General features: G+C 33.1%; 2 protein-coding genes and 2 non-coding genes across 4 annotated transcripts; 1 reads left to right on the top strand and 3 right to left on the bottom strand.

Moving 5' to 3' along the window:
* Positions 1–8,412: 8,412 nt before the first annotated feature.
* On the top strand, positions 8,413–11,808 carry LOC145005115 (E3 ubiquitin-protein ligase At1g63170-like). The gene is made up of 5 exons (XM_078964165.1): positions 8,413–9,275; positions 9,384–9,503; positions 9,604–9,736; positions 10,994–11,158; positions 11,265–11,808. Exons 1-5 carry the CDS (start codon positions 8,674–8,676, stop codon positions 11,439–11,441), a joined length of 1,197 nt encoding a protein of 398 aa, XP_078820291.1. The 5' UTR covers positions 8,413–8,673; the 3' UTR covers positions 11,442–11,808.
* Positions 11,809–12,640: 832 nt separating this feature from the next.
* On the bottom strand, positions 12,641–12,711 carry TRNAG-GCC (transfer RNA glycine (anticodon GCC)). Its single transcript has one exon. It is a non-coding gene; the product is annotated as a tRNA-Gly (tRNA).
* A 4,325-nt stretch (positions 12,712–17,036) lies between these two features.
* TRNAG-GCC (transfer RNA glycine (anticodon GCC)) lies at positions 17,037–17,107 on the bottom strand. Its single transcript has one exon. It is a non-coding gene; the product is annotated as a tRNA-Gly (tRNA).
* Positions 17,108–17,631: 524 nt separating this feature from the next.
* LOC145003761 (uncharacterized) lies at positions 17,632–18,929 on the bottom strand. Its single transcript, XM_078962673.1, has 3 exons — positions 18,639–18,929; positions 18,205–18,351; positions 17,632–18,101 (listed from the first exon to the last, which is right to left on the bottom strand). Exons 1-3 carry the CDS (start codon positions 18,846–18,848, stop codon positions 17,958–17,960), a joined length of 501 nt encoding a protein of 166 aa, XP_078818799.1. The 5' UTR covers positions 18,849–18,929; the 3' UTR covers positions 17,632–17,957.
* Between the last annotated feature and the right edge of the window lie 6,943 nt (positions 18,930–25,872).

Raw genomic sequence — 25,872 nt, 5'->3', positions numbered from 1 at the left:
CGCGTAGTCAGGAGTATACACGTTGTACTCCACAAATCTCCAAATCCATCATTTGACGTCTTAATCCGTTAAGACAACCATCCCAACTATAGACTTGACTAATTTAAAGCCTCTTAATCCATAAAGTCGTGGGCTTTAAGCCATTTCACGTCTAGAAGAGGCTCAAAGCATCATTTCATCCATTCTAATCTACTTTACTCATGCATGAGTAAAAAAGGAAGAATCAAACAAGCATTTTTATCAATCTAGATGTCTTAATATGCATGAAAAGATAACTTAAAGCCTCTGGAGCACTAGATCCCCCACCTGAAACTCTAACTCAGAGCGTCACCGATCCGCATAACTCTTCTGAAGGCTCTGCGCTGTCAATAGCCTCTATTGTACCTGTTGTATAAGCTCATTCGTCCTCAGCACGACCTCCGTGCTCCCCATGACCCTCCGTCCTACCTCGCCCCAACAAATAGAAGTCTGACATATCCGACCATAAAGGAGCTCGAACGAGAGCATACAAATACAGGCATAATGGTTGTTGTTATATGTGAACTCAACCAATGGAAGATAGGAGTCCCAAATCCCACCAAAATCAATAAAACAAGCACAAACATATCCTCAAGCGTCTGAATCATCCGCTCACTCTGTCCTTCCGTCTGTGGATGGTACGCGGTACTGAAGTGCAGTCGGGTACCCAATTCTTCATGAAATCTCTTCTAGAATCTGAAAGTAAAGTGTACATCCCAGTCAGACAAAATAAATGTCGACAACCCATGCCGAGCCACCACATCGCTAACATAAATCTCGACCAACTTCTCTATAGAAGAGTTCTCACTAATAGATAAGAAGTGAGCACTCTTCCTTAAACGATCCTCTATCACCTAGATAGTGCCAACACCCCTCGCGCTCGTCCTCAAATCTTCCACAACATGTTTGTACTCCTTTTACTTAAGGAATCTAACAAACACAATTCGTTTCCCGATCTTTGAGAGATTTCGGTTAATATACACATCAACCACCGCACCATGTCGATCACAAGGTTGCGAAAGATCATTCACAGTTATTGTATCTGGGAAATTCGTAACATACACATTAACATATAGATTATCAATATTCTTTAAATTCGATTTCATGTATCCAACACCAGAGCTTTTCTCATACTGTTCATCAAATCGAATTTGATGACTCCTAATTTTCCATTGCTAGCCTTCATCCTTATTTTTCAATCCCATTCAATCAAGACATGAACTCCAATTGAGGAGAACAGACGAGAAATCACTTACCGAAAATTTCAACGACGAGAATTTTGAAATCGCTGGAGCTCTAGTGTTAAAATGATTGAGTGCACTTTCCTATTTATGTAATAGTCCACATGCATTATGCTCTTAGTAGTGTCCATTGACGGAAACAACCAACTCTTGCCGATAACACATGGAGTACAAATAACACAAACTAGTGAATCCTGGTCCTAGTTCTTAATGAGGATGAAGAAACACCTTTGGGAGGCTTGAAATCTAGTCATCATATCTCAAATAGCCAATTCTAATGATATTGCCATCAAACATATGTTCCCGAATGCATATTATGGTTTCGTTGTCAGAATTTGCTTATGAATTTAAGATCTAAGAGAGGAAGAAATTGTTAAGTGGGAAGTTTGTTTGGAAGGCATGCATCTCATACACAATATCTAAATTTGATGACAATTTATCTATCCTTAAATGTGTAATTTCTAATTAACATGACTAGCTTCGTAATATTGTTAATAAAAAAATAAGCAAGGGCATGATTCTCTAAGATGTGTTTCAATATATTGACTACTAATCTTCCTGATATCATGTATAAGTTATTGATATACTAATATGGTCGCTCATTGACGTTTGTTGTGACAAGATAAGACGTTGGTATTCTCAATGTGAAGGTATAATTATAAATATCGATATATTTAACTACTTTTTACATCGTATGAAAACGATTCTAATATACCTTCCGTAAAAAGGTATTTAACAATTTATACCACTTATTCATTTAATGGTTTGACATTCAACAATTTGCTTAATTATTTTAGACAAAAAAAAAGTTTTAATTTATAATGAAAAAATGTGCATCTCATGTAGTTTTCAAAAGTTTTAAATAGTCCAAAAGAACCATCAAATTTGGAAGTCACATCATCTACATAAAAACTCATCAAAATAGTCCAAAAGGTCCTCATCTATTTTTCGTTTGAATGTTTGATGATAATAACATTAAAATAAAATTATTTATGATAACACATAAAATGTAACTATTGTCTATCAAAAATTAAAAAATGTTTATTTTAAAACATAAATTTGATAAAAGTTGAAAATGTAATTTTGTTGATGACAATATAAAAAACTAAAAATTAATATTGATTTTTAATGACTTTATGGTTTGACCTCAAAATATTCCTCATGCACTCATTTAGTCGTTATGGCGTGAGGCATAACGACTTACGATAATATTGCATTAGGTTAAAATGAAATTATTTATGATGATACAAAATGAAATTATTTATGATAACACATAAAATGTAATTTTGCATTAAGTTACATCTTTGTGACATGTAATTAGTGTTCTAAAAGGCGCTATGACGTAATGCGCTACTCCGCCGTTTCAATAAGTCTTATGATGATGTCGTTAGATACGACGCATGACGTAATGTGCTACTCCGCCATTTCAATAAGCCTTATGATGTGTTGTCAGATATGACGCATGACAATGCGTGACATGACGTTTCACGAGACTAGACTTTTTTTTTTTTTTTTTTTTTTTGTATTAAACCTAGATTTTAACAAGAATTTGGGTGTATTTTCTTAAGCGTGTTATTGAATGTGTAGTTTCAAGTGTTTTGACCTACACATTCATGTTTGCTGGCTAGGCGACTAAGTCTATAATAATCGGTTATAATGATGTTTTTAAACACGACAAACAATTTCAATAATGATACATATATACATAAAAGGATTATGACATATAAGGGTAATATATTTTAGACATTGTTCACATTTAGGCCCCGTTTGATAGTTGCTGATCGAGAAAGTGCTGACTGAGAAAGGTCTGTCTCAGTAAGAAATTCTGACTGAGTAAGAAATCATACTGTTTGATTGAAAATCTGACTGAATGTGTTGACTGGTGCAAAATGACCATTTTACCCCGATACTCTACACGTTTCTATGTAATATGAAGATAATAATAATAATAATAATAATAATAATAATAATAATAATAACAACAACAACAACAACAATTATAATAATAATAATAATAATAATAATAATAATAATAATAATAATAATAGACATTGATAATAATAATAATAATAATAATAATAATAATAATAATAATAATAATAGACATTGATAATAATAATAATAATAATAATAATAATAATAATAATAATAATGTATAAAAAACTTCCAGCATAATAGACATTAAATATATTATTTTAGAAATAAAACACAAAAACTCATTCAGCTTGCTGGTAAACACCATCCCTTTTACAAGGGAGACCTAAGTTCTAATCTTGTAACCTTCATTAGCTATGATTTTTATCCAAGCCAAGGGTACTATTGGAAACCCTCACTTTCTTTTTGGGTCAGCCATCTCCCAACTTCTTTCTCGGTCGGACCTTGCTTTCCGATTCAGACGTCAAGATTTTGTCTATCAAACACCTTTCGTCTGACCGAGTCAGCCAAAAATGTCTGACCTGACTCGGTCAGATGCATATCAAACATGGCCTTAGTTGTTTAAGTTACTTTTTGTCCACATATTACCATTAAACTTGTTTGGATTGTTTATATTACATCCTTCTGACCGATTGATATATGTTTAAGCCCGTCATAAGGATGTAATGTGAACAATACAAACAGTTTAATGATAATATATGGAAAAAAAATACATAAGGTACTAAATTCGAACAAACCTAAACTATATTATCCTTAAAAATCTTTAACCATTTCACCAACAGTTTATTCATATCACTAACAAAATACTCCAATCTTTTTGGGACCAAACTTGCTATTTGATGAATATATGTAATATTAGGTAGTTGGTCATGTAAATGCTGACCAAGGCAATAATGCTTAGTTGGAATTAGGGTGAGGAAGCGATCTAAACTCGGTTTGGAACCAGACCGTTTTACACCAATAATGAGAATCGATAACTGGACTAGTTAACTACGCTGATGCCGACCCTAGTTTTCGGTCAAATACTCGATTGGAACTAGTACGTGTTTTTACGGAGTTTGTACAACTAGTTATTACTTTGAGCCCAAATAATTATAATATACCACATCAACCAACAAAAACTAACCCAATTTATAAAGAAATAAAATGTGTATATAGTCTAAAATGAAGTACAAACAGTAAACTCAACGTTGAAACAACATAAACTTAGGTTCGACACCATATGTTACAGGTTCTATAACTAAATCAATATGTAACAAAATAAAGTGTTTATATGGTTTAAAATGAAGTACGCACATCAAGCTACGGGTTTACAAGTATCCCGACTTCAAAAGAAAGAGTTATAACAATTTAAAGAAGATGAAATATTCAATAGAACCGATTCAAACTAAAACTCATTTCGTAAGAACTTAGTAGAAATATTGTTCAATGGTAACAAAAAAAAAACGAATTCCTAAGAATATAATGTGAAAAATCTAAATAAACATATAAGGATGTAATATAAATAGTACAAAAAACTTAAATACTAAGTATGAACAAAACCTAAATTATATCATCTAAACCAACCAATCATAAAAATATAATATGAACGGTCTAAATCCCTAATCTAATAAATAAAAGCAATTTTTCCAGGTGGCATTCTATTAGCCCCTAAAATCGTTTTATCCTGCCAATTGCTTTTAACTGAAGTTCCAAAAATACCCTTCGGCCCTTTAAAATTCATTGTCCGCTAGATCCGGCCATATGATATCCCCTTGATTCCGTATATCAGTCAAAATCTTCCATCAATCCCATAAAATCAGGACTCAGTAATCCATTTGGCTTCAAATCCTTGACTTACTCTCAATACATCATGATTATAAACCTCATCTCCACCATTATGTTCTTCAACCTTAGGGTTTTTGAATGTGAAGACTGAACGAGGTAAACAATCGTTTCTTTTATTGTGATCACGATGTTTTTTCGCTTTAAGAAACTAGAGATGGGATACCTCTTAATTGATATTTCATCTTTGCAACTGTAGTGGTAAGGTTGTCGCAGTTCTTTCCATTTCCTTTCATGTATGTCTCTTCTTTCCTCCTTTCCCATTTCTTTATTTTTGTGATTTGTATCAGTTCTAATTAGTTTCAGTGATGTAAGCTGATTTTTTTTTAATTTTTTAGGGGTTTTCCCACCAACTATTTGTATATATGTCTACAACCATTGCTTCCTTCAATTGCAGAGTTCTAGGCTTTAAAGAGCTTCATGAAGACAATCACGAAGGTGACACAGGATAATCATCAGTTGTCTGTGAATTTATTTCATTTGTGCTCATTTTTATCTATAAGCTTGAAAAGAAGAATTTTACCCCATCTCAGATTTGTGTTGATGAAGATGATGACACAGGATAATCATCAATAACTAAGTGCAAATGTATGAGAAGATTTAAATTTTAACAAAACTAGACAAATTTAATGTTTTTTGCAATTAAATCTACCATACACTATGGTTCAGGTTGATCAATTGAAATGGTACTCTATCTAAAAATCAGAATAATCAACATTCTTATAGTTTTTTTTTTATTAAAAATTGCACTTTTAGATTTTTTATTAAAGATCACACAAAGCTCCACAGATCGCAGGTAAACCTCTTTTTGATTTTAAATTTCACATTAGGCCGTTTCAGTTTCTTAATAAATGTGCTTAATTTTTATAAGAGATTGAAAACAATAAAGCTATGAAGAACCCATTAGCCATCAGTTTCGCCCACCAGGTGTTTGTGTTAATTCCTCAAAGATATCGCCTACTTTCATTATTGGTTTATGAGTTTTTTTGTGGCTTTTCTCCCCCACCCCTTTCTCACAATCCATCTGTTATAGGTATGTGTTCATTTTTGAAGTGATCTGATTCCACAATGACTAACATTGCTTAATTTACAGAAATCGACGGACTGGAACATGGCTAGCAGCAGTGTCACATCTAATTGCACCAGGTTTAACTTACACACTAATTGCACATGTTGGAGTTTCGGTTGAACATCCACATCTCCATCTCCATGGCCATGGCCATGGCCAAGTTGATGTCATCGCCACCCTTAAACTTGAATATCATGGATCAGAAACAAAGTATATGCAAATCATAAGGTAAATGCATATTTCAGTCACTTGTGGGCCACTGTATATATGATTTAAATTTCAGGAGTTGTTAGAAGAGTAACCTTTTTTATTTTAGGACTTCTGTTTCCAAAGAGAGGTGGGAGAAGTTAGAGGGTACATTTGTGTTGCCCGAGAAACCTGACCGAGTTGTGTTATATTTAGAAGGACCTGCCCCAGGAGTCAACATTCTCATAGAATCGTTGGTGGTCACTTGTGCTACTTCTCATGTAAATTCACCCTTCTTTTAAATCACTTTGAATTTAATAATCGAATATATTTTCAACAAATAAAAGATAAATAAGTCATTTTTACAGGGTATAGTTGAAAGATATGTTGTTAAAGATGAAAACATCATATTGAACCTTAACTTTGAACCAGTGGTTGATTTGATGTAGGTTTTTTACCTGGTTTATTTTCATTTCTCCTTTTTGTAGATTTTTTATAGTTAAACAATGAGCCTTTTTTTTTTTTGACATTTCTAGGTAAATAGCATCGAGCAATTATGCATTCATTATTCAAATGAGAGATTAAAACAACACCATAATCGTCATTTGTTCAAGATAGAATAAGGGGCAGCTAATCTAATTAATCTTTTCTGGTATAATCTAACTATTATATTCGGTGTCTGAATCATGGTGTTCGTCTATAATGAAACCATTTGGGAAGAATGTTGGACTTTGATATTGGTTGCATCCTAGGCTACTCAACGTCTAGATACTAAAATGAAAATGATTCTTTTGGCCAAGTCCAACCGGTTTCTGTACCTAGAGGTTTTGTCTAAGTCTTTCTTGCAATATTTTTTTTTAAATCTAATGTTGTTTCTTAAAGATGTAATGATAACTTTTTGTTTAAACAGTTGGGTTAAGAAGTTACAAGCCGGATGGTGTCTTTATCTATTATTACTATTAAGAGTTAAGACCTCATTTTTTTTACATTGCTACCCTTTAACTAATTTATATTGTATTATTTGTTTCTTTTATAAATATTACCTATGCTTCATAAGATCATTTAACATTATAGTTTGGATTTTTTATTGTCTTTATTAAGAAAAATAAAACCATGGATTTTTTTAACTTTTTAATTATGGCCTATCAAACATTTTAAGAAACTTTCTATAGTTATTACATTTAGTGAATTCAATTTCGAACCAAAACTTCACACTTTAAGAAACTTTCTATAGTTCCCTAATTGTTATATTTAGGAATAAGATTTTTTTTTTTTTTTTTTTTTTTTTTTTTTTTTTACATAGAGCAACTTTTTTATAGTTCTCTAAAACAACAAGCTTTATGATTTGAAATATTAATTATCTTCTCTAATTGCTTTTACCCTTATTGTGTGAATTTGCAACTTTTGTAGGATTCAACAAAATGTGTTTTGTAGTTCTAAGATGTGATCCAAGATTTAATCGGGTAACCATTGAGTGAAAGACCGAGGTTTGGAAACCCAAGTTTCTTTCAATTTACTTTTGTGCTCTTTTAATACATTTAGTTGATTTGTATACCAAAAGATAGAGTAGTTTATTTCCTGTTGGAATATTTTTCTAATTTTACTGTACTATATTTTATGAGAAGAGATGGTGTATTGTTTACAAAGAAGTTGTTAACTATAATGGTAGAAACCGCATGATGCTTTCATTTTTGATATAAAAAAGAGTATGGTTTCATTTCTAAGTTAAAAATAACACGTTATTTTTATTTTTTAGGCAAAAATAACATTCCATTTTTATTTTTAAACCAAAAATAGCATGCTATTTTCATTTGTGGAGCAAAAATAGGATGTTACTCTCGATGATGGCTCTTGGTTATGCTTCAATGTTCCTGGATGACTTTAAATTTTATTAACAATATTCCTTTTTATCTATATAATAATTATAAGCATACCACCCGTGGTTTCCACGGATTATAACATAATAAATTCAATATTAGATAAACAAAACTTAAACTATCTTACTTTATAAGTAATCATCCCATTAAAAAAAAAAAAAAGCAACCGACTATATACAGTAGACGAAATTTATTATCTTGAGTCATTAAAAACCAATATAATCTTTTATATATATAAGTTTTTATGATTAACAAACCAATTTCCTTGTAATAATTTTTAGTGATTATTGGAATAAGCGAAACTGTGATGCACCACCTCCAATCCATGACACATTGAGAGGTATTCTTCCAACTCTCCAATCAACCGCCGTGCCCCATTTCACCCAACAACCCAATCCATGGCCGTCCGTTTCATCAACCAACTGTCCTCATCGATAACTTTCTAACTACAACTGGGGTTTTTCTACAATCTCCGTTACTCGATCCATCGATCCAATCGATAACCCTTTCTGTCAATTTCACCATGTCGACCACGATGCCATCTCAATCTCCGTCATCTTCCTCCGAAGACACCTCCACCACCATCGATTCGACGCCGTTGCTCAGCCCAACTTCCGATGGCATCTTCCGCAGCCGCCAATTCGCCAGAGGCACTCCCTCCCTCCGTGGCGCCGCGAGATTCCTCCGTCGCGCAAGTAGCCGACGGATGCTCCGTGAGCCGTCGATGCGTGTGAGGGAATCGGCGGCTGAGCAAATCGAAGAACGGCAGACCGATTGGGCTTACTCACGCCCGATTGTGATCCTAGACCTAATTTGGAATCTTGCGTTTATTGTTGTTTCGATTTCTGTACTGATTATGAGCCGAAAGGAGAATCCAAAGAGACCTTTGAGGCTTTGGATTGTTGGATACGCGTGCCAGTGTTTGCTTCATATGATTTGTGTGTGTGTTGAGTACAAGCACAGATACCAGCAACGTTCATCGGATTATGGTGGCAATTTGAGATCGGAAGTTAATAACGGAAATCGAATTTCAAATTCGAGTTCCAACTCTTCTAGCTCAGGGAGCGATGAAGGGGAGAATGCAGATTTTCCATCAAATAGTTTGCAGAATGATGATGATACCAGGTACAATCTTCAACCAAGTTTTCATTATGTTTAAGAAACACAAACACCAGTTTTCTATGAGTTACTTCTTGCATAACACTTCAAGTTCATTACATTTACCTGTGGCAGTGTGGCAAAGCATTTGGAGTCTGCTAATACAATGTTTTCGTTCATTTGGTGGATTGTTGGATTCTATTGGGTGTCTTCCGGTGGTCAACATCTTACTCTGAATGCACCTCAATTATACTGGTTTGCCTTTTTCTTTTCCTTTTTCATCCAAATAAAGTTCAGTGTTTAAAATTAATGTTTTCTTTTCTTCGTGATGATTTATACATGGCTTCTTTTTCAGGTTGTGTATTACATTCTTGGCATTTGATGTGTTTTTTGTGGTCATCTGCGTTGCTGTGGCATGTGTTGTTGGAATTGCTGTTTGCTGCTGTCTACCTTGTATTATTGCCATCTTGTATGCAGTGGCTGATCAGGTAATTTCTTGTTTTAGCGCTGTTTCTGTTATCACACAATAAACATTCTTAAAATAGTACAAGAATCTGTGTTATATCATTAGAGTTATATTAATAAAGTTTACTATGAATTTAAGCACTGGAAAAACTGATAACGATACTCTTGTCTGATAGAAGTTCACAAACGCAATTGGAAACAAGTCTTTTCATGTTGTTGTGGCATTGTTTTCACACAATAAAGAAACCTGAAATAGTGCAAAACTAATTTCAGTATCTATAAAGTTATGTTATATTACATTTACTATGAATTTAATACCTAAAAGAACCGATGACCATACCCCTTTGTGATAAGTCACAAACTCGATTGACAAGTCTTTCATGCTGTTAATTGTTATAACACTGTTTTCACGCATTCTGACTAAGCAAACAAACTTTAAATAGTACATTAGTACAAGACTAGTTTTAATATTTTTAAAGAAGTTTAATTAAAGCACCAAAAAAAGTGATAAGCTTTCTTTTTAGTGATAAAAGGTCACAAATTCGACTGGTAGCAAGTCATTCATGTTATTGTAGAACTCCTTTCACACAATAAACAAATTTAAGTTAGTGCAAAAGTGCAAAACTAATATCTTTAGAACTATGTTATATAAGTGTAATATAAATTTAAGCACAAAAAAAAACTGATAAACATACTACATAGTAAACTTTATTATGTTGTTGCAATTTACTAATGAATTTAAGCACCAAAAACCGATAAACATATTCCTTTGTGATATGTCACAAACTTGTAGCACTGTTCTCACAGAATAAACTAACTTACAGTTGTGTGGAACTAATTCTAATATCTTTAAATCTATGTTAACTGTTATTGAAGTTAAGTATGAATTTGAGCACGAAAAATAACTGAAAAGCATATCCGTTTGTGATAGAAGGTCAGAAACTGGAATGGTAAAGTGACAACAAATCATTTATGTTTTTGTAGAATTGTTTGCACACAATGAACAAACTTAATAAAATAGTGCAAAATTAAGTTCTGTATCTTTATAGTTATGTTATTGAAGTGTAGTATGAATTTAAGCACAAAAAACAGAGTTTGTGATAAAATGTGACAGCAAGCTGCTTATATTGTTGAACAGGCTTAAAAATAGTGCAAAACTACTTATAACAGTATCTTTAAAATTATGTTATCGAAGCTTACCATGAATCTAAGTGATAAATACACAATAAACAAGTTTCATATTTCCCAAAGTAATTTTATTAATTTGAATTTTGAAATAGGAGGGTGCAACCAAGGATGACATTGAACGACTCCCTAAATACAAATTTAAAAGAATTGATGATTTCGAGAAACAAAATGGGGAGATTCAAAAAGGTTACGGTGGAATAATGATAGAATGCGACACCGATTCCCCCGTTGAACGCGCTTTATCCGAGGAAGATGCCGTAAGTCAAGATTGATTATCTCTGTGAAAAGACATAAATAGCCCTAAAAAGCATGTCCAGTCCAGTAATATTTATGACTTTTTTTTTTTTTTTTTTTTTTTTACAGGAATGTTGCATTTGCCTTTGTTCGTATGATGATGGAACCGAACTCCGTGAGCTCCCGTGTTGTCACCATTTTCATGCCCCGTGCATCGATAAATGGCTGTACATTAATGCCACCTGTCCTCTTTGCAAATTCAATATACTAAAGAACACCAACCAAAGTGGCAGTGATGAAGTATAAAAAATATAATAAACCTTTTTCTTTCATCCTTAAAAACGATCTCATTCCTATGTGATAAAAATACATATTAGTGTAAATTTTTAATACAAAAAATCTTCCCATTTTGGCATATTTTACTTGGAGATGTAAAGTGACATACATGTGCATGTTGTAACTTGTAAGGTATAGTTTAGTTCATCGCTGGTGTTTGTACAACGTGCATTATGAGTTGTACTCTATGCATTATATTGTTATGTGTAGGTTCTTGAGTGTGGCTTTTGCATATTGGTTGTAGTCTATACTATGTGGAGAAACTATGGGATTTCGATGTAGAAAGTACAGAGTTTGATTGCAATTTACAATAAAGATTATTCGTTTCTAGTTTAAATTTTCTTTATGTTTTTAGTGGGTGGTGTTTTAAGTTTTCTTGTTTGATTGCTAGTGTGTTGTGTTGGCCCAATTGTTGACAGCAACAACCATAAATATCGATAAAAACCAACCGTAAAGTGGATTGAACATATATAATTAAGTAAACATAAAAAAACTTTATTTTATAAAATAAAATGTCTTTAATATCGACAAAGACGTGAATCACCTTTATAAAGTTCTGAAGTAGAAAAAACCAATCCAAGGATTTAAATTTTGAAGTAGGAAAAAATATAAGAGAGAAATCGGAAGAAAAATTAAATAAATAAGTTGAAACATTTGGGATTCAAATTTCAAAATGGGTCCACCTCCAAAAAGAACGTTTATGTTATTAGTTGTGTAATTTCCATGTGAATGAGTCAAAAGAAAAGTATTCACAATTTAGCTGTAAGTAGCAATTATCACGATTATGGTATGTACATGATATAAAGACCACATAAAATTATAAAAATAGACTACATGTTTATAAGTATTATATTTGTAAATTGTATTATAAGTATCATGGAGTTAAATGTTTACTAAAGAAATTTACTTATTTTACTATACAGCATTGCTTCTGTTAAAGAATAGGACGCAAAAGGAAGAACATCAAAATTTTGGGTTTGATTTTTGTTGGATCGAAAAGAAAAAGGCAATGGAAAAAACAAGTGGATAAAATTATAAAATATCCAAAACATGGGATGTTAAAATTGTAAAAGAAAAAGAAGAAAGCTCAGAAAGCGCCACTTTACATGAGATTCATGTGAGACTGATGGGACCATCCATCAGCAACGGCTTGTCATCATAGCTTAATATGCACCAGCCGGGAATCGAACCCGGGTCTGTACCGTGGCAGGGTACTATTCTACCACTAGACCACTGGTGCTTTGCAATCGTCTCCTCAAATTATATTTTAAAACTATTAGTATATTATAGGAGTACATCGTTATTTTATTTCAAACAATTTAAAGCAAAGAAAATTTTCATATAATTATTAACTATTTAATTTTCTTTTTTGTTAAAAAAATTCATCGTTTGGATATATATTTTTGCATCCATTATCACCTCTATTGTTGGTTTTATTCATTTTTTTTCTAAAAAAACCACTCGTATTAAAAAAAACACCATGATCATTATCCATTTTTATTTTTAGAAAAAAAGTTAATATATCAAACCTAAACTCTAAATATCATATTTATCATTCTTAATGTTTTAAAATATAAAATTTGCCCAAATCAAATTTTTAATAATTTTTATTATTTAATAATCATTTTTTTTATAATTTTAAACCATTAAAACTAAAAAAAATAACTAAATGGTCCATAACACCCTTCCATACTAAATCACAGGAATATTTTACACTATGATCAAACACAAACATAAATAATAGTAAACATAATTACCTGTTGCATATTAGCTTAATAAAAATTCATCAAAAACATGAATTGAAATGGAGAGAGGGCAAATAGGAATATGGACGAATTACAATTACCTAGTGTGAATAGTTGTTTGCAAGAAGAAAGGTGCAACAGGGGAAGGAAGAGGGTCACGGTTACGATCGTGTTTAATTGCCAAGCCATTTAGATGGTAATGACATTATTGTCCATACAATGTTTTTTACAATTATAATGATTTTAAATTATAGAAAAAGGTTATTAAATAATAAAAATATTAAAAAAATAGATTTGGACAAATTTGATATTTTAAAGCATTAATAAGGACAAATATGATATTTAAAGTTTAAGTCGGGTACATATGATATTTAATCGTTTAATAAATATATATACGAAATTCTTGTCATCTAAAATGTTTTATTATTATTCACAACATATATTATTTGTTTAGGTAAAGAAACATAACAAGCAATTTAGCTCAGCGGGAAGCACCCTACATTGTTAGTGGGAGGTTCGAATCCTATGCACTCCATTTCCTTATGATTTTGTGAATATTTAATATAATAAAAATGATCCGCCTATGTGACGTGTCTACCGCCCACTCAGCACACACGTATCATGCCACGTATGCAGGTGACTGGTTGAACTTGTTAAAAGGGTAAAACCGAAAAAAATTATAAGTTTGCGGTATAAATGAACCAAAATTTTATCAAATGGTAAAACCGTAAATTTCTAACAAACTGTCTTTTCTTGTTGTTCATATAACCATGCCCACTCAGCACACATGCGGGTGACCGGTTGAACTTGTTAAAAGGGTAAAACCGTAAAAAAATTGTAAGTTTGTGGTATAAACGGATCAAAATTTGTCAAAGGGTAAAACCGCAAATTCCTAACAAATTGTCTTTTCTCATTGTTCATACAACGATGCCCACTCATCACACATGTGGCATATGCAGGTGACCGATTGAACTTGTTAAAAGGGTAAACCTTTTCTCGTTGTTCATATAACAATGCCCACTCAACACACACATGGGGCACGCATGCGGGTGACTGGTTGAACTTGTTAAAATCGCAAATTCTGTCAAAGGGTGACTGGTTGAACTTGTTAAAAGGGTAAAACCGAAAAAAAATTGCAAGTTTGTGGTATAAACAAATCAAAATTCTGTCAAAGGGTAAAATCACAAATTCCTGATAAATTGTCTTTTCTCGTTGTTCATACAATTCCCACTCAGCATACACGTGGCGTATGCAAGTGACCAGTTGAGCTTGTTAAAATGGTAAAACCAAAAAAAAAAAAAGTTGCAAGTTTGCAGTATAAACAAACCAAAATTTTGTTAAAGGTTAAAACCGCAAATTCCTGACAACTTGTCTTTCCTCGTTGTTCATATAACTCTAGTTTGCAAGGATGTTTGTACATTTGACTGGAGTAACAATGTTAATAAGTGCCTTTCCCACAAAAAAACTCTCTATCCTGATGTCATTCAAACGTTACACATGATTTTTTTAACTATGTGTTTGCCTTCATGGCAACACATTCATTTATTTGCATGAGAAACAGTGCAATAATATTTGGTGCAAATAATGATTTGTTTGCAAGGGTGTTGAGATATTTGACTGTTGGATACTTCATACTTGGATTCTCCAAAAGACAATTGACAAATGTTATGGCCCACTAACTCCTACAGCTACCAAGACTCTAGAGAAGATCAAAGGTGAAGCTGCAGAGTATAGGGCTGTGTTTTGTGGAAATTAGAAGTATCAGGTTACAGGTGGTGAAGGTGTGGACCAATGTGCAGTTGACATAACACAACATACATGCTCATGTAACAAGTGGGAGGTCACTAGCATACCATGCAAGCACACAATTGCAGCTATATGGGATATGAGGAGAAATAATGAGAATCTTGGGATACCTGAAACATGGGTTCACCCAACATACGCGTTGAAGACATGGCAATAGATGTATGCCTTTAAAATTGATCCAATTAAAGGGAGGATGATATAGGCAAAAAGTCCTTGTCCAACAAAGTTACTACCACCAAAACATCATGTGCCTATTGGTAGGCCAAAAAAGAAAAGAAGAAGATCTGCTACTGAAGATGATAGTGCTATAGGGACCATAATAGTTAGGTATTCAAGGTGTGCAAATGTTGGGCATAATGGTAGGAGCTGCAAGGAGAAGGCAGTGGGAGGATTACAGGCCAGTGGTAGTGATGTGGGACAAAATGTTGGTGTGGGACAGAACTCAAGTGTTGTGAACAATGGAAAAAGTCAGATGGTTTAGTGTTTGTGTATTACTTTCTTGTCTTTTGGCTGGCTAACGCTTTTTATGTACTTGAAACAATGTTCTTTCATGCCTTTTGGGTTTGTAATTTCAGTTTGAACTAATGTTGTGCTACTTCTTTAACTATGATGGTGATGTACTTCAAACTATGTTGACTTGATGAATTTTTGTAATGGTTTGAATGACTTAATGATTAATTAGGTTGTTAATGTATGAATCCATGTTTGTAATGGTTTGATGACTTAATGGTATGATATAAATTATTGTTTTGGTATGAATACTTAATGGTATGATATAAATTGTTGTTTTGGTATGAATACTTTGGTATGAATACATGTTTGGCAATTACCAAAAGAACACCCAATTTTCATTAACATGCAAACTGATACATCCAACTTGAGTTTGTATAACTAAAAGGTAAACATATTTGATAACTTATCCTACACGTTGTACACTAGAATTGACACAAACAGAAACCAACTAATAGCTAGATACAACTTCAGTTTCAGATTTTGTTGTTCAAGCTTCATCCTAATGTTCATACAAACACATTTCTGATCCTCCACCACCCAACCAATGAATTTTCAATCACGAGCCTGCAAAATAAGTGTAGAAACATTTAACAATGCTAAAATTTACAGAAAATAGGAGAAATTAGGAGATTAGGTTAGATTTATCAAGAAATCGAAATTAACCGGGTTAGAACAAGCATAGTAACGTTTTCCAAGGTTGTTCTTGCTCCATGAGGTATGAATCATAGCTTCAGCTCCATAATTGCATCTAACTGCTATTTTTGTTGGTTGGAGAAAAAGGGGGAAAAGTAATGGGGAAGAAGACCAACGAAGATAAATGATAGCAGGGGAGGCGCAATGACTCTAATAGGGGCACACAAGATGAAATGGCGAAAATATCCCTGCGTGCAAGGCAAGTGATGCACCCAAACGGAGAAAACTAACGTTTAACGATAATAGGGATTGGGCGGGTAGTATTTAAATACATGAGGGACGGTCTGGGTTAATTTTCAAAAATAGAGATTGAACGTGCAATTTGATACTTGGGTCGGGGAAGATTCGTGTAATTTACTCTTTTTTTTTTTTGCTCTAAATTCTTGACAGTCTTTTAATAAAATTTAGTTGTTCCATAAAAAGATTTGTTTTTTTTTTTTTAACTATTTAATTAAACAAGTTATTTAAAAACCAACATTTGATATTTTTGATTCCATATCAAGTACTATCGCATGGTTCCAACTATTTTTTTTAACTTAATTATCAACTTTCAAAAAATTTGTCAGTTAACTGTACCATTAGTTGAACATAATTATGTATAAAAATTGAAGGAAGGCACGAAGATAGGTTTTACACATTCATTTCAAAAATTACCATTCTACCATGTTATGTGAAGTGAGCGAAAATAACTACACAAAAACGGGTGTTATAAAAAATTAAGCTCAGAAGTGCCTTTTTATCATGTAAGAATTCCATGATTACCTGATGGACCCCGCCATCAGAAACGGCTTGTCATCATAGCTTGATATGCACCAGCCGGGAATCGAACCCGGGTCTGTACCGTGGCAGGGTACTATTCTACCACTAGACCACTGGTGCTTTTGTGTTACTAGCTCGCTAATTTCCTAACATTATGTTACATGTCGTTAGTTGTCTTTGAAAAATGAATTTCAAGTTTTCATTCACGAATCTTTTAGTTTCTTATCAGTGTTTGGCATATTTCATACACATTCGAATACATTATTGAGAACACTAACCATTTTTTTTTTTAAACGGACGAATCTAATGAAACACTAATATATGAAAAAAAGAATAAAGAAAAAAAAGATCTCCACGTACTTGGTTCTGCTTATGCTCAATCTTCTTATTTTCTCAGAAGACGATGTAAAAGCGATCATATCATATAAATGGAGAAGCATGATTAGTACTAATAGCCATTTTGGTTTTGTCCCAATGGAAAGAAACATCACCAAGCATCATTAGTACTAACAGCCATATTTAATTTGATTTTATTGATAGTATCTTGACCTCTTGTGATCTTGTTGTAAATAAATAAAAAGAAAAAAATATATATTGGAAAAGGCAAAAAGTTAAGGACTGAGCTTTTGACTTTTGTAAAACAATTTATGTAATTTTGTCTATGTATTATAGTTGGACTAAAAAGTACATGTTTGCTAATTATAATACCTTTAGTTCAAAGGTTTTGTTTCTTACAAAGATTGTCCCTAATCCAAACTAGATTTGCACTCTTCATCCCTCACCCCAACACCAACTGCCGTTATGTGGCTTCCATTCAACTCCTCCTCATATGCCTTGCACATGTAACATGAGGGCATTTTGGTATTTTCACACGCTCACACATCCATTGTTATAGATTCCCTCCATCCTCTTTGTTTGTACAAGGCTATATAGAAAACCTTATTATAAAAGAACGTACGTGTAACATTCCTCATAGGCTTGCAACAGGCATGTTATAGAAGGTAGCACGACACAAGTAAGTCGATATTTCCTTATCCTTTAGCTTGAACTCTATAGCAACTACTGTCAAATTCCTTCCACTCCTTATCACAGATGCATCAATCATCACTTCTGCCTGTTTGCTCATATACAAACAATTTGGATTTCAATATCATATCAACACTCAATACTCTCATCTCATGATAATCACAACAGCTTTAATCGGATCAAACACATACTTGGTTCACAGCAGCAGCTAGATACGAGACGCTCAATTCACCAAGAAAAAGCTCTTTATCTTTGTGGACAACAGTTCTTGCACAAGCTATGGCCACAATCTCTGCTATTGATCCGACTGCTCCTCCATGTAAAGTGTTATACCTGTTCTGCACAGTGCCAAACACCCTTTACACAGATAAGTGATTTGAAGAGATTCCAGAACTATATAGAGCAGCTAAAGTTGGGATTTCAAAAGGGTTTTGGAAGTGAGTATAATCGTATCAACTATGATCTTGATCTATACTTTGACCAAACTTGAACGTGTAAAAGTAACCACAAATTACAGAAGGAAATTCCATAAACAAAATTCTAGGTTATCGAATAGAATAATAACGCAAACAGAAAATTTCACGGAAGAAGTGAAATCACAGCTAGAGAAAGATAGAGAAATTACGCAAACGTATGGTTTGACGGTGAAGATGCAGGTTACACGGCCGCGATGGATATGTTGAACTTTGAGCAGGCTGCGGATCAAATCGGAGTGGACTCCCTCACCTTCGTACTTCGCCGGAAGTACGAAGCTATCGCCGGCGCTTGTGATGATTCCGTTGACCTTTGCGACGGTTTCCGAAGGCATCTCTCTAGATGCGACGCTTGCCGCCATTTCCCCAAATGGATTTTCCCTCTTGCTTGACAGATTTGCGTCTACCACCAAATCCTTTACTTTTATCTGATGTGCCGTTCCAGTTTTTCATATTTTAAACCATCCGTCAATGTCATGGCCCCAAAATACGATAAAAAATAGAAAATCAGTCACACCGATACATAAGAAAAAATGTTTCATAACACAAAGTAAAACAAAAATACAAAAGGTGTGAAAGCAAATTTCATAATGTGAGTTTAAAAACTCGTTATAACATACTTTTAGGGATTGTAGTAATTGTAAAGATAAATATTTAAAGTCTCAAAAGAATTGTCTTTATACCTGTTTATCTTCTTATGGTTTTCATATGCCCCAAATCGCTTCACTTTTATTTTCTTGGTATTCCTGTAATCAATATTTTCTTTTCAAAAGCCACCAACATCTTATATACAGTAGTAAGTTTTTATCTATTGTATTTTAAATCGTCAAACAATCAAATCGACAAAAATAATATTGAAAATTCTATGTTGATAGTTGCAGATAATAAATCCAATGATTATTATTATAGTTACCAAGTTTCATCCTGAAACTAGATCAATCATGTGCAATCAAATCTGATTATAAGAAATGTAAAAGAAAGATTGTTATGTTATTGGACGAAATTAAAATACGGAATGGTAAAGTAAAACCAACCTCATAGTTGTTGATGTCGACTCGTGTAAGACTGCTCAGAGGCCAAAGAAACTCTTGTCCATTAAACGAGTTATATGGGTTTGGTTTGACCCATTAACTTGTGAACCCGCAAAACCATATACTTAAAAGGGTTATATGGGTTGAGTTGAGTTTATGTTTTATGACCCACCACCCCCCAACCCGTGACCCGCAAACCCGAACCCAACCAAATTGTTAGGCCTAGTTTGTTCCCCCACCAATGAAGGATAAAGCACTACTAACTCTTTAATGACGTGCAAACAATGACACACGCTGATAGATGACACGCATTTGTGCGTGCCCTAAAAAAATGACAGTTTTGCAAAATTTGAAGGATAGAGGACACGTGCGTTGCCCTAAAATTAGTGTCAAAAAAGAAAAAAAAAAAAAAAATGCAGAGGGCGTCTTTCATAAAATGTGTGTCATCTAAGAGTGTCGTTTTATAATTTTTTAATGAAACATGCATTTTAACGGCGGGATTTCACCCGTCTATTGGATCCCAAAAAATAAACCCCCCCCCCCCCCCCCCCCCGAGACCTCTTTCAATAAACAAGAAAAACCCCTAGGGCCTTCATCTTCATAGCAGAATTGCTATTGCTTTCGTGATCAAATGCCTCACGATGGCGATGATAACGATCATCGCCATATTTCTTCTTTGCTTTACCCGGTTTCTCCTCTCATCACACACTTTCTTTCCCGCTTCCATCCCATTTTCCTTGAGACAAACCTACCTCTGCCTACCATCTCCAACACTCCACCATTGACCCTCCCCAGTATCATACCTCCTCTAGCTACTTCTATCCTAGAGTCGGTGATTTATGGCATTATGACTTCAAATCCCTCATAGCGTTTGTTACTCGTGATTTTTTGTCATCCTTATAAGCCCTAGGTCCTATATATATATATATATATATATATATATATATATATATATATATATATATATATATATATATATATATATGTTTGTGGCTCGTGCAAAGCACAACCCATGGAGGGTAATTTGGGCATTCTAAAAATTTGAGGTGCAATATATAATTCGGTGGATTTTATAAAGTGCGATTGACTAATCAATATCGTAAATGTAAGTACACTGTTTCATATGAAAACAAAATACATGTCTATTATCAATTAAAAAATCTAAGTAGGTTGCTATTATGAGTAAGCAACTGAAAGTAGGTTTCTATTATATGTAAATAAACTATAACAAGCATTAATAACATTAATGGAGAATAAATATTAGACTGATCAGGTCTTTCTTGGTAGATATGAAATGGCTTTATGACATAGCACAACATTGATAGCCAGTGATGAGCAAAAAAGATAAAATAAATGCTACATGTATTCATACCAAGGTTACTTTGAACCAAAGTAAAGTTAGTTGCATAAAACAACATATAAGAAGTATAACAGTGTAATCATCCGTTTATACTTTTTTTTTAAATAAGTTCTATATGGATGGTAGTAAATTGAGGTTACATGATTTGCCACATTCCAGTACTTGCGCCAAATGCAATAAAAATCTTTACTATTATATTAATAATAGTTTAGTGCCTAATCGATAACTTGATGAAAGTGCATAGTACTTTTTTGTATTTTACCCAAGTAGAGTGTACAGTTAAACATATTGACAACCACCTGGGACATTTATGAGCTTGAAAAAGCTGTTAAGAGTCTCCGATTTTAGAACCCACATCCACTTGCCACGTGTTCATCCAACAATATTTGATTCACGTGTGAAAATAACCTGCAAAATTAGCGATATAAGACAATATAAAGATATAAAATTTATGATACAATGACATATTACTATTTAAAGTATTAAAAAATTGGGCGTTGGTGTGTTGCCAACCAGTATGAAACCGTCATTAGTAAGGTGCTGTTTGTTTTTTGGAAAAAAACCTCTTCAAACCTCTTACTGCTGCACGGCGCAGCACACGCGCAACACTTTTCATCTCGCAGCTGTTTGTTTTTTAGAAGTCTTCTGAGTCAAAAACCTCTGCGCAGGCTCTGTTTGGTGCAGCACTTGTACTGCCTCTTCTAACCTCTACAACATCTTCTTCTTCTTTTTTTATTGCTGAAATTTTGATTATATGTTATTAAAATTTTATTTCACATTTTTTTCTATTTTTTTTTTCGTTTTTTCATATTGATTTTATTTTTCATTTTTTTATATTCAATAATGATAATTTCTTGATGAAATATCATTATGTTTTACTAAAATATCTTTATTTTTAGTTGAAATATCATTCTTTTTTACTGAAATATCATTAACTTTTACCGAAATGTTATACATTATTAAATTTTACGTATTAAAAAGCTATTTTCGGTTTATAAAATTAGTTTATTTTAATTTTTTAATATCTGCAGCAGTATGCAGATGTTAAAAAAACAAACACGCTTCTTATTATAGTCTGCAGCCGTTTGGTCCACCTCTTCTACTGCAGAGGGTTGCAGAGGTGGTCCGCAGACTTTATGAATTTTTGCTTCAGAAAATCAAACAACACCTAAATCTCTGCAACTTATTTTTGCATAAGGAGATTGAGAGACACTAAACCTTTGGATATAAGCAGCACTAACACAAACCCACATTTTTGTATAAATTTAATTTCTTCGTTGTGATTCTTGTAAATAAATAACATTATGATATTATATTATAGTTGAGCAGGCAACTATGGAAAATTTATCAACCAGGCATGGACAGACTATTTTTTGAAATGTGTTTCGCTCATCATACTGATCACCATTTTATCAAAAAAAAAAATACTAACGAAATTAGATAGTAAAATAGCATAGTGAAATGGAGTTAAAAATATACATTCATGCAATATTTTATTGAAACATAGTCTATTGAAGATGTTTGCATTAAAGGAGACATAAAACTATAAAGATACATGTCCCAAATATTCACAAGAACACATTGCTAGAGATTCACAAGAACACATTGCTAAAAGAAACAACCATATGTAGCTTTATGGATTTAGTTCTTAACCTGTTCAACCCATTAAGTAAAAATGAAACAACCCCATAACCCAGTAAGCTATATATGGGTATTTTTTTACTTGATGGAGAAAAAACGATTAAACATCCTAATAACAAGGAATAAAACAAGGAAAAAGTAAATGTTCAATCAGCAAATATATATTGGTGGCATAAATAGAGCTAAACCTTCATGGGAGGTGTAACCCTTAGCCTGTGAGATAAATAGAGTAACTGGAGAAGCATTTTAAACCGGAAAAAAAACTACATCAATATTAAATTGGAACAAAATCAAGACTAAATGAAACATAAACATCAGTAAATCATGAAATCTTCATAGTTTTCATTCACATTCAACGATTAAATGAAAGTTAAAGCTGCAAATGGAAACTATTCATTAAATGCAAATAATGAAAGGTTTGTTAGCCCTAAATGTCCACTCAAGATGTGAATGAAAGCCAATTAAAATGGTTCTAATTTAATGCTTCAATTTTCTTTGATTTAGGAATTTCGTCACCAATAAAAATTAGTAATTGCATCATTTCTAATTTGCTCTAAATCCATATAATTACATAATCAGTTAATTTAAAATCAAAGCTACTAAGATTAATTTCTAGAACACGATCGAAGAATAAAGATACAATTAGAAAAAAGAAAGTTGTAATTCTACCTGGTGTCGTAATAAGTGGTGGAGGAAGTTAGGGTTAGAGAGTTGGTGGAGAAAGGGTTACATAGAGAAACAACAAAACCCAAAAACAGACAAATAGAGAATGAGAGAAGAGAATTAGTGGTGTATTGGTTAACAAACAACATCAAATACCGAGAATGATTTAGAACAGAGCCCTAAATTGAAAGGAAAACGAGGAGGGTATAGTAAATTATCAGCGCACTGGTGGACGTGGATGCTATTCATCACCGATTAAGTAACAAATGGGCCGATTGTAAACATCAAAGGAAAACATGTCGTGATAGGATGTAGAAGAGAAGCAAGAACCAATAAATTGTAGGAAATCGAAGCCAGCAAAGTAAAATTGATTTTGCCTTGATATGAGATGAAAAGGGGAGAGGTCGTATAGAGGGGAATCAGAGAATTGTCTAGCATCATAGGGAACATCGGCAATATCAATGTGAAGGGAAGCGGTGGCGCACACAATCTCGAGCATCAAACATATACACATAGGAAGACATTGTGAATCGATGTTGATGCCATGGCGCCATTCAAAAGGTGGCTGACGTGGCGGCCAATAAACAACGTGAAATTGAAATAGGAGGCCTGAGAAAAACATGGTTTACACAGAGAAAAAGGATTTGCATCGGCACAGTGGTAAGTTGTTTCGTTCTGTTGTGCGGATGGAATTCGGAAATAGGACCCTGAAAGAAAGCGGTTGAGAAAAGATGTACCTTTCTCTTTGAAACGTCTTGTCTAAAGCGACGATTGATTGTCTTCAACCGTTGCCATATGCGTTTCCTTGAGGCATGCTCACGCGTTGTACACGCTTTCTAAAAAATAAGGTTTTTTTATTTAATAATGATATATATATATATATATATATATATATATATATATATATATTCCATTCCTTTCATCGAATGAAGAAATCTTCCTGATAGAATTCCTTTCATCAAATCAAAATCTATGATATTAGCGATTTTTTTGATGTTTCCAATCTTTATCTCAGTGTTGTAACCCACTATAGGGACTAGTGTTCTGATTACTGAGTTTGATTATGTGGTTGCATTTGTGATTTTAAGGAAAATTGGTGGAGGGTTTAAGGAATTGTGAGTGGTAAAATAGCAGGGAGTTCAAGTGAGGAGTCTGGGGTTAGCAGATCATTAGAGGGATTATCAAATGGGCAGCAACGTTCTGGTGAAGCATTTGCTGAATGGCACTCTTCTGAGCAAGTGAAGCATTGGATAGGGATGCTCCACATTATAAAATGTACTTCGTATAATTTTTTTACCTTTATTTATATCACTTGTGAAAGTATGTTGTTTCAATATTAGCTTAAAATTCATGTTTTAACTAAAAAGATATATCTTTCCTTACTGCAGGAATGGATACAACAATTTCAATACTTTCTACATGCAGGTGAGCTTCCTTTACTTATTAAGCTTAAGTTTTGTGATTTTCTTCCAATCTTTTTAATTTTTAATTTTGTATTTGTATTTCTCCACACACACACCCCCCAGGACTCGCTAGTTTCTCTCAAAGTAAATTCGAGGGTAACATAATTCCCGCAAACTATTTGATTAAATGTTTTCTTCTTTTGATAGTGAAAGAAGTCACTTATTTTGACTACTTTTATAAACTTTTGTATTGTGTATTTTGTAGCCTCTATGTGGGTCGGACCCTATGCTTGTTTTGGAATTCTCAATGCATGTTCTTGAAAGTTTTCCAAGTCAAACCATTGACCTGTTTTTGACCGGAAACATCCCTGCAGATTTGGTCAACTCTTATTTAAAACAACATGTTCCTAAAATGCAGGCTATGTATTTGTATGTCATTTCTATTTCTTTCTTTTTCATCTTTTTAGTTCAATAATTTACAAGTGTAGTGTGTTATTATTTATTCTAACTAAGGTTTATTATATATCTCCCAAAATACAATGTAGTCATCTTGTTGACTCCCGTATTCTAATATGCTCAGATTAGTGTGCATATGGCTTCTAGGTTGTCATCTTTGATGGTAATCACAATTGATATTTAGCTTTGTTCATAGCTATAGTTACTGTTTTTGGTTTTCCTTGAGCCTTCTACTATGCATAGAAAAATAGCAAACTTCTCATATTCAAATGGTGATCTTTAACATTAGGTATTATTAAGGACTAAGGAACATCAAATCATCTGAAGATCATCATATACACTGTAACGCATGCTGGAGGGAGCTAGAAGGAAGAGCTATTTCTACCACATGTGGCCATCTATTGTGTATCCTAAACTTATAATCTTATAGACTGTAGTCAATTACACTTTCTTTCAATCAGTAAAAGACATGATCCACAAATTATTTTCCTTAATGAGATTCAAAGGCCACAAAGATGAAAGTAATATACTAAGCAAAACAAATGAAGAATGGGTAAATGTGAGAAAGGACAACTTATGCTTTACTTTCTGTTTACGGTTGATATGAGAGTTAGAGTGCAAATTTCAGTTAACTCTTATACTTACCTTTTTGTTTCTTTATTCATTTTTTCCTATTTGTTATATAAATTAAGATTATATAATCCCCTACTATCCATTCATATATACGTCCTATTGGGAATCATAAAAACCGAATATTAATAAACACAACATGAATCTAATCAACATTTATGTGTGTTGAGCAGGAAAAGAAGTTAAACGAAGATAAGGAAGA

This window comes from Lactuca saligna, chromosome 7 (assembly GCF_052625555.1).
Source record: "Lactuca saligna cultivar CGN05327 chromosome 7, ASM5262555v1, whole genome shotgun sequence".
NCBI classification, from domain to species: domain Eukaryota; kingdom Viridiplantae; phylum Streptophyta; class Magnoliopsida; order Asterales; family Asteraceae; genus Lactuca; species Lactuca saligna.
Note: the sequence above shows the minus strand (reverse complement) of the source record. Positions and strands in the feature narration are given on the sequence as shown.